The 18,252-nt window shown below is 40.3% G+C and overlaps 1 protein-coding gene across 3 annotated transcripts; it reads left to right on the top strand.

Moving 5' to 3' along the window:
* The first annotated feature begins 2,512 nt into the window (after positions 1 to 2,512).
* Positions 2,513 to 17,874, top strand: LOC121389520 (putative tyrosinase-like protein tyr-3). 3 transcript variants are annotated; one of them, XM_041521173.1, is made up of 4 exons: positions 2,513 to 2,610; positions 12,712 to 12,825; positions 14,677 to 14,790; positions 17,598 to 17,874. In XM_041521173.1, the coding sequence occupies exons 1-4, from the start codon at positions 2,535 to 2,537 to the stop codon at positions 17,654 to 17,656; spliced, it is 363 nt and encodes a 120-aa protein (XP_041377107.1). In that variant the 5' UTR covers positions 2,513 to 2,534; the 3' UTR covers positions 17,657 to 17,874. The 3 variants fall into 3 exon arrangements, with proteins under 3 accessions (XP_041377107.1, XP_041377108.1, XP_041377109.1); XM_041521174.1 differs by lacking the exon at positions 2,513 to 2,610 and adding an exon at positions 12,052 to 12,110; XM_041521175.1 differs by lacking the exon at positions 2,513 to 2,610 and adding an exon at positions 12,109 to 12,142.
* The last annotated feature ends 378 nt before the right edge of the window (positions 17,875 to 18,252 follow it).

Here is an 18,252-nt window from a genome sequence, read left to right as displayed (position 1 = left end):
ACCCCCAAACAACATTCACATCTTACGCACTAGAACTGCCCCTGCCTGCTGTCCATGCCATAACCCCGTATCCTGTTTTCGCTATTGAACCAGCACTGACATCTGTCACACACCCAAACTCCATACCCAGTTACATGACAGTTACCTGCTGTCCACACCACAACCCCGTACCCAGCTTGCATGCTTGAAGTGGCCAGGCCTGCTGTCCACGCCCAAGCCCCGTACCCAGTTTTCACTCTTGAAACGGGACTGGCAGCTATCATACACACCAACCCCATACCCAGTTAGAGGACTGGAACTGGCCCTGCCTGCTGTCCAAACCACAACCCCGTACCCAGATGGCATGCTTGAACTGGCCCTGCCTGCTGTCCATGCACCAACCCCGTACCCAGATGGCATGCTTGAACTGGCCCTGCCTGCTGTCCACGCCCCAACCCCGTACCCAGTTTTCGCTCTTGAACCGGCCCTGGCAGCTGTCATACACCCCAGCCACATAGCGAGTTAAAGGACTGGAAGGCCGTGTCTATAGCCTCCACTAACGTGGGCTGGCTATATTCACAGCAAAAATGTATATTGGCGGTAAATAAGTACATGTATTTCATTGATCCGTATTACCGAACCATCTGGAACAGGCGGAATACATACTAAGTACTGTACGAACAGTGCATTTTCTGAACAGGGGAGAGGGTGGGGGAGTATATGGATTTAGCGGACCCTTTTGTGTACGTTTTCCATAGATATATGAATAGCGTCATATATCAGTACTAACAAAAAATTAATTATAAATAATAATAATAATGATGATGCTGATGATGAAATAAATAAATAAAAATAACAATTACAAATTATCAGCTGCTGAGGTAGATTAACTGAAAGAGAAACTAACTACGGACAGTACACAAACTAACAGGGCTTGAACTTAATAATTTTTCACTGATTGCAATTTTGAGGCTGCTTACGTAAAAAAAATAATTAAAAGTTAATTTTACCGTAAATAAATATGACTAAAGGGTTATTTTGCTGTATCTAGTCACATTTCAAATGCTCAAAATTGCAAGGGGCAATAAAACTCAAATTACATTTTTTTATAGGCTACTAGTAAAGCTGAAACCACTACCGGGTCCTCCTCTAAATTTATGTAATGTTTTTGTAACACCCACCCCACCCACCCCACCCCACCGCGACGTGATTTTAACAACATTATAATACATGTAATAATAATAATAATAATAATAATAATAATAATAATAATAAACCATTATTATTAGTAGTAGTAGTAGTAGTAGTAGCCTACTACTACCTTTTTGGGGTGGAGGGGCCGTGTTTTATCTGGAGGAGTTTTGGCTATAAAAATGCAAGATTAACGTGCGTGCACACACACGCACAAACAGCAGGCTGAACTTGTCCCTGCACGTAGAACTGGATTCAACTGGGTTAAGTAATAATTAGCCAACCTTTGGACGACAAAACATGCTACAGTACACTGGGTTTTTTACGCTATACATTATAATAATAATAATAATAATAATAATAATAAATGGTTAGTTCATGTTCCGACTGTTTATTATTTTATTTCAGCGTATTGCGGTTATACAGCCGGCCCTCATTTGCCAAGTCTCTATACACGGCGATCGTTTATATAAAATCCAAAAATACATTATACGGTTGTCGTATATATAGCCTCATCACTACGAGTCTGTTTTCCGTATTTTTCATGTCTCATCACAAGAAGAGTTCCAAATTTAAAAAAAGAAGCGTATCATGGAATTGCCTCGATCGTAGTTCAATTACAATATTTTGGATCATACAATAACTAGGTTTGGTATTTCCAAATGAATGTAAGTTCCATTTATAATGCATACTTAGAGAAACAAGGCCCACTAAATCCGTGATTGAGCTCCTTTAATGGGTATCTTCCTAACTCTCCCTTACATGCTATATTTGTTGTATTTCTTCTAGCTTGAAGATTAAGTTTCCAGAATTTAATATGTATCTTTTCAAAAGGTTCAGAGTCTAAAGAATTCATAAATTTGTTGTAACCTTTATTTTGTTTTCCTTGTAACCCAGTTCCCCAAATTTCCGAATTATATAATATTATTAGACATTAACAGGGGCGTAGCGTGATCTGGACCTGGAAGGGTTCGAATATGAACCAAGTGGACCTTTTTCTATTTTGTTTTTGCACCACCGAAAACTCCATATGTATAAACCTGTATGTTTTAGTTCTGAAAGCGGACCATTTGCTTCAGCGGGGTGTGTGTGTGTGTGTGTATGTGTGTGTGTGTTCGTCCGAACCCCCCACCCCACCCCCCGAACCCCTTGGCCTACGCCCCTGATTAATGGGGTATTACACTGCAGATGAGGGTTCAGGCGGGAGCCCAAGGTACCCCCCCCCCCTCCACGCACACACACTATTTTTTGGTCAAACAGAAGCCTATATATTGAAGAATACACATTCTATAACTATATTAACTCGGTGACTAATTGGGATTGCGTCATTTGCAAACTGGTGCGTTACGTCATCAGTACGGTTGATGCCAAAGATGAGAAAGATAAAGATTATTTTCATTTTCACCTCTTTGAGTTTAATATTGGCAGAATTAGTTTTAGGTAAGAATATTGTACCGTCACATGTTTTCGATCGGTATTTGTTCCCCATCATTGTTTGTTTATTGCGACACTGTGCGAGCTATGACGTCATCGTGAATGCATCACCCATGATGTAATAATGTTATTTCCTCATTTTGCTTTGGGGACTGACTTTTTGGTACTGATAATTGTAATTTAAAATGTCATAAATATTGTGCATGTCAGCCCATTTCACTATGTACATTTTAGGTCCTAATTAAATCAAATGATTCACGTGGTTCATAAGAATTTCTATAATAAGTCGTCACGTCATATTCCCGCCAAAATTAAAATATGGAATGCAGATCTATACCACCACGTGATATTTCTTATTTTGTGTCGTACATTGGCGTAGCGGGGAGGGGGGGGGGGGGGCACGCGCAACCCCATCACATCATTTCGGAGATAGTGTGGTCTCTCTCATCCCCGTGTGGTATAGCCAGAGGGATCCATACCCCCCAATTAAATATCTTTTTTCCCAGCCCAATATAAAAATCCTGGCTATGTCAACAGTGTCATATGTCATCCTCTTCAGATTTTTTACAATTGTGGGTCACTCCATTCAGAATTCTGGGTTTTTGACATGACTTTTATATTATACAATGGAACACTAAATATATTATAGTTAAACTATCTATTTTTTCATACGTAAGATACTGAACATTCCAGAATTTAGGTGTAAAATACGGTACCTCTCGACTCACCCATGAGATATTTCCTTAACTGCCCTAAGCGTATCATTGTAATATATCAGGACTATACAGTGTTTACCAAAATATTACCGTGACTTATTATCACTGCCATAATCAATATTTTGTGGAGGGAGGGGTGTTACACTGCAGGTGAGGATTCAGTCGGGGCCCAAGGGTCTCCCCACCCCCCCCCCCCCCTTCCTACACACTATTTTTGGTCAAACAGTATATATATTGAAGAATACACATTATCCCGTCCACCCGTCAAAGACCTTTAAATTCTATGTTTAAAAAACAACTGGTTTTGGGCCCCCTCTACTAAAACATCCTGGATCCGCGCCTGCGCTGTCTATGACTCATGTTAGGCTATGGGGCGGCAGAGAAACATGTTGGGGGAAATCGAGGTGTTTCTTATATTTATGTGAGCAGGCCCAGGCCTATAATCTTAGTGTAGGCTACTTTATATTTCTATAATAAGAGAGATTAAAAAAAAGTCATATAGCCTACAAGCGCACAGCCCCCCCCCCCCCCCCCGTCGAATTTCGAAGTGCCCTGAAACATCAAGCACACTACAATATAGCATTCTCAAGTGTGCTTGATATTCTGCCTATGTACGTTTTGCAAATACCATTTCACTGGAAACACACACACACACACACACACACACACACACACACACACACACACACACAGAGAGAGAGAGAGAGAGCTCAGTGTGATATGTGGATTTATATAGATGCTAGTAGTAGGGATGGCACCTGGGTACCAAAATATGCAAATGAGCTAGGTCATGTGACCTGGGCGTGGCCTCTTCTGATTGGATGACCTCTAAGCGTGGGGGCGTGGCCTAATGACGTCACGTTCAGTGCATTGACCTCTGGGCCATGCAGGTGGCTGACCTTTAAGCGTGGGGACGCTACTTTAACGGGGTTAATGACTTTGGCAGCTGTCGGGGATCTATACAGGAAATAGATGGTGAGGAAGCCGTTAATGGCTATCAGATGACAAAATAGAGTGGGTTTTATGAGTGTGTTAACCGTAGGGGTTCCTTTGAAGTACAGGAAACAGATGGTGCGGAAGTCGTTAATGACCCATAGAGTGGTGTCGGATGACGGAGGGTTTATTTGACTGACAGCTGGTCTTTTGATGTACAGGAAACAGATGGTGCGGAAGTCGTTAATGGCTATCAGATGGCAAGATAGCGTGGGAAGAAACTGTCATTACTTGGCACTGTTCAACAACCCTATCGACAAGCAACAAGTCTTAACCTTGGCACAGCAGATGTATCCTGAAAATACTCGTCATTTCATGCAACGGTTTGAGGAAGCTACCCACAGGCCCTACGGACATCTCTTGGTGGACTTGAAACCGACCACGCCCGAACATTGGCGCCTTCGACCTAATGGTTTAGAGACGGGGCCGTCCGAATGGTATAAAAGCACGAACGTAACAACGAATGTCTCAAAAAAGTTTCAACTACCGTCGAAGAATTAGCTCTACGTGCAAATCATGCAAAGGAACGCATTCAAGAAAAAACTACCAGGCATACCTGACTACGAAAGTGACGACGGAAGAAGATGAGGTAGAGCCCTATCTGAAAAAAGTCAAGAGGATGCAGTCTTGCGATATGTGTGGTCTGGTCTTTAAAGACGGGAGTGACTTGCAGTGACATCTGCGATTTAAAACGTGCGAGGGGGGAAATTAAGAAGAGGAGACATCGTCCGATCTGGAAAACGAAGGCTATGTCTGATGATTGAGCGTGAATTCGACATCAATCAAAGCAAGAGGAAACGCTACGAAGAAAAAAATATGTCCCAAGATGCCATCAAAAGAAATGGAAGTTATTTAAAGACACGTACTCTCGCTTCCTGACCTATATGCATTACTTTGACAAAGGTCCCAACACGAGGAAAATTCCACAGTCTGTGAATCCGAAAAGATTCGTTCTAAATTAAATCAGTATCGTTCCTGGATCAGCGAATATTTGGATGAACTAGACAACGACGATACCGATGGTGATGAGGACGAAGATGAAGCGAAATGAACACTAATATTATTCACATGTCGCCCCTTAGGGCCTCTCGATGTAACCCAATGCGTGTCCATTTTATATATGTGTAGTTGCCGCCCTTAAGGCCTCTCGATGGCACTGGTTGAATATAGCCTATTGGACCACTGACGGGGATCGATCCTAGATCGATCACTATATTTACCCATTTGGTAAAAATTTATATTAAACGTTCAGGGTCAGTACTCTAGGGAAGTGCTCTGTGCAGTTATTTCCCTGATCTATAAATATTCTAAAAATATATAACATGGACTTATTGCAAAATATATATATATATATTGACTTAAACGTATATGGTAAGGGGGATAGTGAAGGCGTGAGAGAGATTCTCCAGTCTAACACCAATCCAATAGTCCATTAAGGTTTAAGCACCCTATCCTGGACACACGCAGTTAAGCTAATTTGGGCTATTTATGACAGTGGGAGGTAGTGGCTAGTGAAACGTCTGAATACCAGTTGATACCCGGATACGAACCCAGTACCTACCAGTAATAACCACTACACCTACGAGGCCGATCATAATGTGGGGTACAGCCATGTCTCGGGCATGACGTCACACCCCACGCTATTCATGGCGTCCCCACGCTATCTCGAGGTCAAGACGTGTCTGAACACGTTCTGGGATGACTCATGGTGTTCCCACGCCATGACCATATATGGGCACGTTTCCACTCCCTGTTGACTCACATCTGGTTGACACACACGTCAAAACGATTAAACCCATCTTGCCATCTGATTAATGACTTCCGCCCCATCTGTTTCCTGTATAGAACCCCGACGGTTAACACACTCATAAAACCCACGCTATCTTGCCATCTGATGGCCATTAACGACTTCCGCACCATCTGTTTCCTGTACATCAAAAGACCAGCTGTCACAGTCAGATAAACCCTCCGTAATCCGACACCACTCTAGGGATCATTAACGACTTTCCTGTACTTCACTCTTAAAACCCAACCTATTATGTCATCTGATAGCCATTAACGACTTCCTCACCATCTGTTTCCTGTATAGACCCCCCCCCCCCCCCCCAGCTGCCAAAGCCATTAACCCCGTTAAAGTAGCGTCCCCACGCTTAAAGATCAGCCAGCTACATGACCCAGAGGTCAATGCACTGAACGTGACGTCATTAGGCCACGCCCCCACGCTTAGAGGTCAGCCAATCAGAAGAGACCACGCCCAGGTTAAGTGACCTAGCTCATTTGCATATTTTGATACCCAATATCCATACCTACTACTGATGCTACCCCCTCCCCCATTCTCAAAATTCTAGGTCCGCCCCTATTACAGACATAGATAATGTAAACAATAAAGTGTAAGTATAGTCTGTTTACATGAAAGGGAATCCATGAATTGCCATATAACTCTATAATGAATAATTTAAAAATTTATATTAAAAAATATATTACTGAGTTTTAAACTCATACCAACTAAAAAAAAAAAAATGTCTGTGTAAATAAAACACATTCTTAACAAACTGCCATCAAATTATATAGATTAATCTCATTTTTAATACAGAGGTGAAGACAAAATGCTAGAACAGTCTTAGCTGCATTGCTATCGAAGTAATCGATAATGCAGTACACTGAGACTAAAGGTACAACCGCGTGTTCTCTATGTTGGTTGTTCCATCAGATGTCTTCATACCTGCGTTGTAAAATAAGATTTAGCCTATGCAATTTGATGATTATTTGACTGAGTGACGGACACGATACATTGAGCATCGGTACATTGTGGATCATCACGATCATCACTATAAGCTAATGACTTCTGTAATTGGAATTATATTTACTGATAATTCATCGTAAAATACAATCTATCTTTAATTACAGTCGCCTCTGTTATCATTTACCTAAAATTTCACCAATTTTAAAAGTATACTTATTTATACTGAGTTGGGTTGATTTTTTATTTTGTTTTGTTTGTGGATTTCATAGTAGTTTGTGTGTATGGTGGGGAGGGTTTTCAAATGTAATATGAAATTATAATTTCAACAAGTATCACATAACACTGGATATACGAAAACATTGTGATCATTGCAAAGAGGTTTTTCTTTTGTTGTTTTAAAAAACCACTAGACCACATTGATTTATTAATCATGGGTTATTGGATGTTAAACATTTGTATTTTTGACATACAGTCTTAGAGAGGAAACCCGCTACCTTTTTCCATTAGTTGGAAGGGATTTTTATATGCACCATACCACACACATGACCGCACATACCTCGGACTCGGATATACTAGTCGTGGTGCACTGGCTAGAGCGAGAAATAGCCAAAATGGGCCCAGTTGGTCATTGCAAATTAAAATCGTAACTATTTCATTATTTAAAACAAACGAACTGTTTAATCTTTTCATATAAAGATGTGAGGATGTGTAGTTTGGGTAAATATATTTATTTATTTTTATTGGTATTTTGCTGAAATATGATGGACCTTCTAATTTCATTTTTATATTAAAATGATATGTGATAGGCCTACGTAGACAACTTTACCAATTTAAAAATAATTTTTATAACGATTTTTTTGTGAACTTACTTACAGTTGAACTTATTTTTGCGGTATCTATCCCTCCATCGACTCCATGGATAACTGTATTACCAATGATCCCGACAATCCGTTCTTCTACGTCTGTTAGTGGCCGATGGCTTGATTCGCCTCCACCAGTTTTACGAATATCCTTCTTTATCTCATTGGCTCTTTTTTTGGTTCGTGATTTCAAATCATCCCACTTTTTTCGCAAGTCTGCGACAGTTCGCTGAACAGGGGACACAGCATTTACAGCAACCATAATCGTTCTCCATGCTGCATCTTTCTTTATGTTGGTTACATTATCTGCGAATTGTGATGATAAAAGTTTGTAATTCATTTCCACTTTATCCACAAGGGTAATCAGTTCACGTTCGGTGAAATTTATTCGTCGTATTCTCTTGTTTTTTCATTCGACATTTCAGCAGTTGAAAGAACGAGGGTTATTTGACCGTTATATGAAATAAAAGTGGGATCGGGGTGTATATTTAATTAAAATCGATATCACGTGCAACCTAATTCATCACTGCAAACTGCTGCGAGGTAATGCAACATGAGAGGACGATGAGAGAACGTTAGTGAATATCGCGCATCGCAACGTGCGCAACCGCGCATCGCCCTTGTAAGTTTTCTCTCAGTGCACTACGATATTGTTAAGTTAAGAGGCTTTAGTGAATAAGGCACCAGGGTCCGTATTCATAAACGTACTTAAGTCAAGGCATGATACTTGTGTACCTACTTAAGTCCAGTATCATGAACAAGTGGTATTCAGTATACTACTTACCTAAAGCATTATACTTAAACTTGTACTTAAATTTAAGACACCTACAAGGTGTTACCTAACTTTAAGTAGAAAATCCATTACAAAGGAAATCACTTCATTCAGTCACAGTCAACAAGAGTAATGGCTGCGTTGATGTTAGCACCACAGGATGAGCTGGAAAGACGACGTGCAAGACGTCGAGAACGTATTTTTCGAGACCGGTTTCACCCACTGAACATGTACAATGATTTAGAACTGTATCAAAGATACCGACTGGATAGGAGAACCATTTTCGATTTGATTGACGCTGTCGGAGATGTACTTGACCCACATACAGTTAGGAATCATGCTCTACCAAGTAGTCTGAAAATGTTTGCAGCTCTACGTTTCTATGCTACATGATCATTTCAACAGGTAACTGGCGATACCGTCCATGTATCACAACCAACAATGAGCCGAGTAATTTCACAAGTTACTCATGCTTTGCTTCATTTATTGCCAACAATTGTGAACTTTCCCAGGTCTGAAGATATCCCTAACATCGTGCAAGAGTTTTATGAAATTGCTCATTTCCCAAGTGTTGTGGGTGTGATAGACGGGACGCATGTATGGATTCTAGGTCCAACACAACATGAGTGGCGATATGTAAATCGTAAAAACTACTATTCAATAAATACTCAAGTAGTGATGGATGCACAATACCGATTCATTAAAGTTGTTGCCAAATGGCCAGGAAGTACCCATGACTCGGTAATTCTTCGAGAAAGTGGACTTTGTACAATTTTTGAACAACGAAATGGAGATGAGGTTCTATAGGGGACAGTGGTTATCCAGTAAGATCATGGCTGATGACGCCATTTCCAAATCCAAACACGAGCAACAGCATCGGTACAATAGGTCCCACAAGAGAACGAGATGTTTGGTAGAGAGAGGAATCGAACAATGGAAACGACGATTCCATTGCCTCCATGGACAGTTGAGATATTCGCCGCAAAAATCATATGAAATAATTACTGTGTGTGCAATTCTTCACAATATTGCTATTAACAGGGGTTTGCCGGATTTTCAAGAAGAACCTACACAGCTTCAGATGCAGCCCGAAGACGACCCTGAAAATGTAGTTGGTTTTCAAGACAGATTTACTGGCATAGTTAGAAGAAATCAACTGGCTAATCATCATTTCCAATAAATGTATGTGTTAAAAACAACATAATCTCATTACATTTTATTTACATTTTTATTACAGCAATCAGTTTGACATGATAAGTTCATTTTGTTAATTTTTGCTTCTTTAAAGCCAACACTTCAATTTCTAAAGATAATTTATTTTTCTCAATTTCCAATTTTTCAATTTCTAATTGAACTCGCTCCTTCTCTAGAACCAAAAGTTCTTTCTGCATATTGATCACGTCATCACTATCGTCTGCTTTACGTTTTTTTAATTTTTCAGCACCCTTTGAAGAAGGGCATGGATTTGGCAATGTGGTGGAATATGGACTTTTACGTGACAAGCATCAAATGGGTGTTTCAGTGGGAGATACCATCTGATCAACACTGTGCGATGACTTGTCGCTGTCAACAGAAGTGCTGAAAAGAACAATTGTTATTTATAATAAATACACATAATATTACATTTTCATTGTCTGTTTTATTTAACGACGCACTCAACACATTTTATATACGGTTATATGGCGTCGGACATATGGTTAAGGACCACACAGATATTGAGAGGAAACCCGTTGTCGCCACTTCATGGGCTACTCTTTTCGATTAGCAGCAAGGGATCTTTTATATGCACCATCTCACAGACAGGGTAGTACATACCACGGCCTTTGATATGACAGTCGTGATGCACTGGCTGTGATGAGAAATAGCCCAATGGGCCCATCGACAGGGATCAATCCCACAACGACCGCGCATCGAGCGAACGCTTTACCATTGGGCTACGTCCCGCTCCTGTCTGTGTTTGAATGCATATAGAATGATGTAACCTATCATAATTATACGATATTAATATAAATATAGAAAATACTATTTTATTGCCTTAAGATATTGTTTTTATTATGCCATTGTAGAGGACATTTGCAGAGTATAAATAAATAAACAAACAAACAAATAAACAAATAAATAAATGTATTACTTTCACCTAATTTGCTACAAGTAAAATGAATAGGTCTATCAAGGAGTTTGCAATATAATGTCTGGCTAAAATGAAACGTCAGTATTTGAAAAATACAGCTGTATTGGTTTTTTAAGACACATAAAACACACACATTAGTGAACTTTATTAAATATATAAATGCTAACGGTTTATATTCAGGCAAGTAATTTACATTTCAGTTAGGCTTATGCCACGCGAGATATATTTTCATAAGTAAACGATTTTTGGAAAATTATGTTGCCATATTTTAAAACTTTAACTAGTGATTCGAGGATTTAAGAATTGCATACCTTGAACTTGTACCAGCCTGTGGGGAGACAATATTTGTAGTATTATCCTCAACATGAACCTGTGAACTGTCTAAACCCCCATCGATTCCGTGCACTGTGGGATCTTCTTCTCCAAGTATCGCAGCTATCTTCTGTGATATAACTGAAGGCTGCACTGGTCGAGGCCCACCACCTTGTTATAAAATAAAATAGAATTGAATTGAATTGAATTGAATTGAATTGAATTAAAATAATTAAAATTAAAATATATAATAAAATAAAATGAATGAATGAATGAATGAATTCATTATCCTTACCCAGATTGTTACTACAACGTTGGTAATTTTAAAATTAATAATGAAATTATGCTTACCAGTTTTTGTAAGTTCCTTCCGATATTGGCGATATTCGTCTTTCATGGTAGAACATAGGTTTTGCCATTTTTTCTGAAACTCTGCCTCACTACGAATTACAGACGGGTTTCGTCTATTCATTGCTTGCGTGATTTGAACCCACGCATCGTGTGTGGGTTTTTTTTTGTTATTGCTGACGAAAACTTGGATGTAAGTAAAGCAAATTGGTTTTCGTATTCTTCAACCAAACGGTATTTTTCATCTTCGGTGGAATTTGCTTTCCTCTTCTTCTTGTCCATTGTTAGAGTTGGACAGGAAAGTAAAGGGGCGGTTGTAAAAATATTTGTAAGAGAAGGGTGTATCAACTAAAGGTGTTAAACATATTCTAGCCCTTGCCGCATCCCCAAAGTATACAACAGACAAATATATTATATCTTTGCCTAAAGTTTTCTAAATTATATTAATACATTACAAACGTGGTTTTCAGGGTACTTTAAGGTTCATGGAAGGGTATGTGCAATTCATCAACACCCCCAAGTGACGCGCCTGTATGAATCCCTCTAACATTTGTAACTGTTCGATGTGTTGGCACAGAGCCAAATCGTTGAAATCGACATGAAATGCATTTCGCGACCCTAGCAACAACACGTGAGAAACTTAAGCATGATGCTTAGATTTAGGTATCATACTAAGATATGTGATGATATGTAATTTGATGAATACTAACTTAAGTATAATGACTAGTTTAGTATGATACTTAGGGTTTAAGTATACTTAAATTAAGAAGTTTTATGAATACGGAGCCAGGGGCCTAATTCACTGAACTCTCGCAACTTTGCGATCTCGCAGTGCAATGTTAAAAGACTTACAAAGAGGATGCTTTGTTGTCTAGCAGAGCCTAAGAGACCTTTGTGAATTAGGCAACACCTATAAGCAGCCAGTCGTATGTCTTGAAATTGTTAACACACGTACATGTGTAACCAAAAATAACGCATGGTGTTCTCACCAACGGGTGTGCAAGAATATATTTGTATATGAATTTTAACTTTATTCATTACAGAGGTATATCTTTCCATCGGTTCCCTTTTTCACGCAAACGGACTATAATGTCCGATTTCAATGATCAAAAACGGCTCTAATAGTGAAAGACCAGGGTCTGCGACTTTAAACAAGAGTCTAAGGTATGAGAGAAATATATAGATGTTGTTATGAAAGGATTAAGTACATTTCACACGTTCTGTTGGCACAGGCGGGTGTGTTGACCAGCACAGCCAGTGCAGAATGTGGAGCACGCTTGGGAAATGCTACACGAATCACAAGTTCATGCTGGCGTGTTGCGAAGAGTCGTGTAACAGTTGTGGTGGTAAGTAATAAAGGTGGATTCACACCACATGACTTGTAGTAACGTTTCAGTGACGTGCGGTTTGTGATTGGTCAGTAGCAAAACTGCTATCTATAGGCCTGTGGGACATGTTCTGTAACTCAACATGTGTCGCTTCAGGATGAATATCCTCCTTGCAACTTGTAGTAATGTAGGGTCTGGGTGTAACCGTGTTTGTTTGTTTATACTTATTTCCGTGGTCAAATCTAGTTACGGTTCAAGCACGCTGTCCTGGGCACACACGTCAGCTATCTGGGCTGTCTGTCCAGGACAATGGGTTAGTGGTTAGATGTTAGTGGTTAGTGAGAGAGAAGTCGGTGTAGTGGTCTTACACCTACCCACTGGGTCGTTAAACTCGCTCTGGGTTGGAGCCATTATCGGGATGCGAACGCAGTACCTACCAATCTTAAGTCCAATGGTTTAAATCACTAATGCACCGAGGCTGGTTGTAGTCTAGTTGTAAAGCGTTCATATGATGCCGGTACTGGGATGCGAATCCAGTACCTACCAACCTTAAGTCTGAAGGCTTAACCACTACACATCTGAGGCCGATTGTATAAAATGTTTGCCTGATTCGTGGTTCCAGTGTCTTTCCCGGGTTGTCATGCCACGATCTGAACAGATTAGGCCCTTCTAAGGGACCCTATGGGCAACCTAGAGAGAAACCTCAGCACCAACTAGGTCCCAGTAACGAGCTACTCTCGGCATACTTAAGTTCAAAAACATAATGTAGCTCCCCTTTTTAATTTTTTCGGCGAACCGTTCAAAAATTAGCCCAATTTCCTTCATTCAAACTGCACACCTTTTTCCCTTTGGTATTAATCCTATGGGACATTCCAAATTCCATAGCACCCCCCCCCCCCCACACACACACACACACACACACACCAATCCCCCCACCCCCCAATCCCCCCCCCCCCCCCCCCGCCTGTTACCGACTCCGATCGGGCTGCTAGTGCTCTCTTGCACCTGCCAGTTCAGGCGGTCCCCTCTCCCACTCACCCCAACCCTTTCCTGTTCTGAACGGAAGAGCCGACCGAGGCCGGCACCTGCGCCCATGACAGGCGTGCGCTATAACAGCGTGCTCTGAATGTTAACGTAAAACCCTCTGACCTGACCTGACCTGTGGTTCCAGTTAGGGGTAACTATTGCGGTCAGTTTTACTGTTGCAATAGTATTGCGATAGCTAAAAAATACTATTTTGATAGTATCACTATTGTGATAATACTATTGCAATAGTATCGTGAATTCTTAAATTGCTTGATAACAGTAATATGAATAGATATTTACCTCAGTCTTCCAATATGTATGTATTGATGTATGAATATCTATATATTGTATGTATGTCGAGGATGACTTTTACATACATAGATATTAGCGCACTGGCGCAGGGGATAATTAAATCCTTTCTGGCCTCACAAATTGTCCCGTGCCGTTGCTGGGACTCGAACCTATGGCACCGAATCGCCCGCAAATTGCAGACTTGCCACGATACCTTCTGAACTATTGAGGCATGCATAAAAAGGATGCTCTTTAACTATCGATGCATTGCTATCAAGGCACTGACTATCGCAACATATTGATAGTTCGATGTATTGTTACACCACTAGTTGCAGTTAGTATTCCACAACTCTTGGGACCGAATTCACGTTGCCTGTTTTCCTCAAACGCAGGTGTTTTACCGTTATAAATGTATGTAGTTACATGCTGTAAGTTATAAACAAGGTTTGTAAATTCTGCCCTTGATGTGTAATATTTTATTTTTAACACTTCATTTAACAGCGCCGTAGATACAGAGTCATGGTGTTTTTGTGTTTCAATCTTTCCTTTCAGTCGAGTGTACGGACTTGTTTGATGACTGCGAGTTCTGGGCTACTATCGGTCTCTGCCACAAGAACCGCCGCTGGATGATCCCGAACTGCCGCAAGTCATGTATTCGTTGCCGTGGTTAGTATTCGCAAAATCAAATTAAAGCCTGAACCTAAATTGGCGTAGGAAGCGGAAGTGTTGGGGGCAGGGGCACCCCCCCCCCCCCCGCCCCCCGCTGATTTTTAGCAACAGCGATGGTTTTTATATATTTATACGTGCATTTATATATGTGTGTGTGGCCCTCCCCCCCCCCCCCCCCCCCCACACACACACACTTTTGGCACCTTCCTAGTCCCGTAATCTGGAACAAATTACTGCTAAATTGATGAAAACTGTTTTTCCTAAATAATTAAAGTTTGTTTTGTTTAACGATACCACTAAAGCACATTGATTTATTAGTCATTGGCTATTGGATGTCAGACATTTGGTAATTCTGACATATAGTATTAGAGAAAACTGGCTACATTTTTCCATAAGCAGCTTGGGATCTTTTATATGCATCATCCAACAGACACGATATCACATGCCGTGGCCTTTGATATGTCAGTCGTGGTGTAGTGGCTGGAACGACAAATAGGCAAATGGGACAATTGACTGGGATCGATCCTAGATCGGCCGCGCATAAGGCAAGTGTTTTACCGCTGGGCTACTTCCCTCGCAGTTTTTCTTGAATTAATGTGTTTAAGCATTGTAAATACATGACATGCTTTGTAAATTCGGCTCAAAATCTTTATTATTTAACCACTTCAGATCTGGGCCCGTGCTTATAAAACGTTTAGAGTCCAGACTCAATCTCAAATGACGTAACACGCATGCAATCTGTATGGCGTTGTCATGGCATTAGTGTCTCAGACTCTATTAGAGTCTCGAGTCTAGACTGTAAAAGAGTTTTGTAAGCACCAGGCCAGATCATTCATATTCTTCAGATGCACATTTTGAGATTACTAGTATATAAAAATATATTAACTCACCAAGAGCTATAGAAATAGCGGAATTATTCTCAAGTTGATCTCTTTAACAGTATATTAGGAAATATGGCGGAAGACATGTTTGTTCTATAAAGACAGTTGTGAAGTAATGTTAGCATCAGATTACCAATTGTCACGACGGAGTTTGGCAACTCGCCGATCTCACGACTTGTACGACCTTCCAGTGGCTAGTTTGAGCTCTCTTAAAGCTTACAACTCGATTCTCGTCGTGTACAACTCCTACGACAGATTAGTTGTTGATCTGAGAGCACCCGTCGTAAGCTTGGGGTGGTGGAAATTACTATGCACACTTTTCCCACTGTTCAACTAAAAAAATTGGGACTTTTTGTGTGTGTTTTTTTTGTTTTGTTTTTTTGTTTTGTTTTTTATTCGTCCGATATGTAATACATGTTAGTGCCCTATGAACATTTTGCATCCTCCTCTGGAGTATGTATGGGGTGGGGTATGCCAGGCTAATGTTTTGGAAAATAGTGGGGTGTAGCGTAATATTACATAGTAGGGTCTCCACGAATACTCGAGTATTCGGACACGGATCGAGTCTAGCAAGACTCGAGTCCGTTCACAGGACTCGAGTACCCGTGCAAGGAAGAGCACTCTCGTCTAATGAAATTGTTTACGTCATTTTGCCATATTATGCTTGCTGCCAGTTACATTATAGGGCTATGGGACATGAAGGGAAAACAAAAGTCGAATGTGTGGAATGCAATACAATGACATGATTTGGAATTACGATGCATAATGCTATTTTTAGTTTATTCCTCGGTCTCATTATCAATTATCATCTAATGTAAGTGTCGGGTACTCGGGCCTGGGTTGAGTTTGACCCTCGAGTACTCGAGTCCAATAGTTTGGATTCGTGGAAGTCTACTACATAGGATGAGTCAGGACTCGTGCAAACTGACTCTAATCAGATCTTACTGCTTCTTGACATCCGGCATTAGATCTGACATGAGCTAACGCCATTTCATACGTTCCAGCTTATTTGGCATTATCACATTTATGTAAGCGATATTTCGATTGGTCGAAAAAGAAGAAGTTTGTTTTGTTTAACGACACCACTAGAGCACATTGATTTATTAATCATCGGCTATTGGATGTCAAACATATGGTAATATTGACATGGTCATAGAGAGGGAACCCGCTACATTTTTCCATTAGTAGCAAGGGATATTTTATATTCACCATCCCACAGACAGGATAGCACATACCACAGCCTTTTGGTATACCAGTCGTGGTGCACTGGCTGTGACGAAAAATAGCCCAATGGGCCCACTGACGGGGATTGATCCCAGAACGAGCGCGCATCAAGCGAGCGTTTTACCACTGAGCTACGTCCCGCCCTCGATTGGTGGAATGACATGTCATCTTGACAAGCGATAACACTGGCATTGGTTAGATTTACCAACCGAGACCATGAGTCGAAGTTGGCAGCAAGATCTGGTTTCGGTTCAATAAGGAGTTGTGGTCCCCGCGGGAGTGTTCGGATTGTGATGGTTTGACAGCTATTAACTCGGTATCAGAAACAATTACGAGTTTATGAGCGCGACGTAGATCAGTGGTAACGCGTTCGGTTGATGTGCAGTCGGGCTAGGATCGATTCCCGTCTATGGGCCCATCGGAATATTTCTCGTTGTAATCAGTGCCCCACGACTGGTATATCAAATGTCGAGGTATGTGCTGTGCTGTATGTGGGATGGAACATGTAAAAGATCCCTTGCTACTAAAGGAAAACTTGTAGCGGGTTTCCTCTCTAAGACTGTATGTCGGAATTACCAAATGTTTACCATCATCACGACCGCTAATGGAGCTACTTTTTTTATCAGACTGATTACGAAAATATTTTTGCAAGGTCATGTGTGAGCTGGATTTTTCTTTTCTTTTTCTTTTTTTTTTCAGAAAATGTTGCCGACTGTAAAGCCAGAAATGATATTATTCTTAAAACATTTCAGAACTAAAAAATAAAATAAAAACTAAAAAAGAAGAAGAGAAAAGCAGATAATCAAATGTTGAATATATTCGATGACGTCTGCTAACTATTGAATTTCATCTTCCAAGTGACGAGTTTTGGTGAAAATACAAGTTAATAACTAGTGATAAATGTCTTGGATATAGATTGCTGTTGTACTTTATATATGTAGGCCTACTGATCAATAAATAAAATACGAAAAAAAGGTAAACGTGTTTTTTCTTGTCATCAGGTCACAGGTCACAGTTATCTTCCCATTTCCATATAAATAGTCTGTTGTTTGATTATTTTATAGCAGACAGGTTTACAGTGGCAATTATTAGATTGACGTTGTTAGGGGACAGCATAGTTTACAAATATAATATGTAACTCGTTAATATTGGATATCTATTTGTGCTAGTTCTAGCATATACAAATGTATTTAATGTAAAATGGATGTAATCCGACCAGGTTTAGTGGGTGTGTTTGTTTAAACCAATATCCTGGGAGAAACAGCTGAACAACAGGGGTTGTTCTTTTCAGAATATGTTGCCTTTAGGCAGGCAGAGGTGCATAAAAAAACATTCACGACCCTACTGATATTAA

The sequence above is a fragment of the Gigantopelta aegis genome, chromosome 14 (assembly GCF_016097555.1).
Source record: "Gigantopelta aegis isolate Gae_Host chromosome 14, Gae_host_genome, whole genome shotgun sequence".
Taxonomy (NCBI): domain Eukaryota; kingdom Metazoa; phylum Mollusca; class Gastropoda; order Neomphalida; family Peltospiridae; genus Gigantopelta; species Gigantopelta aegis.
This window is presented reverse-complemented; position numbering and strand designations above follow the sequence as displayed.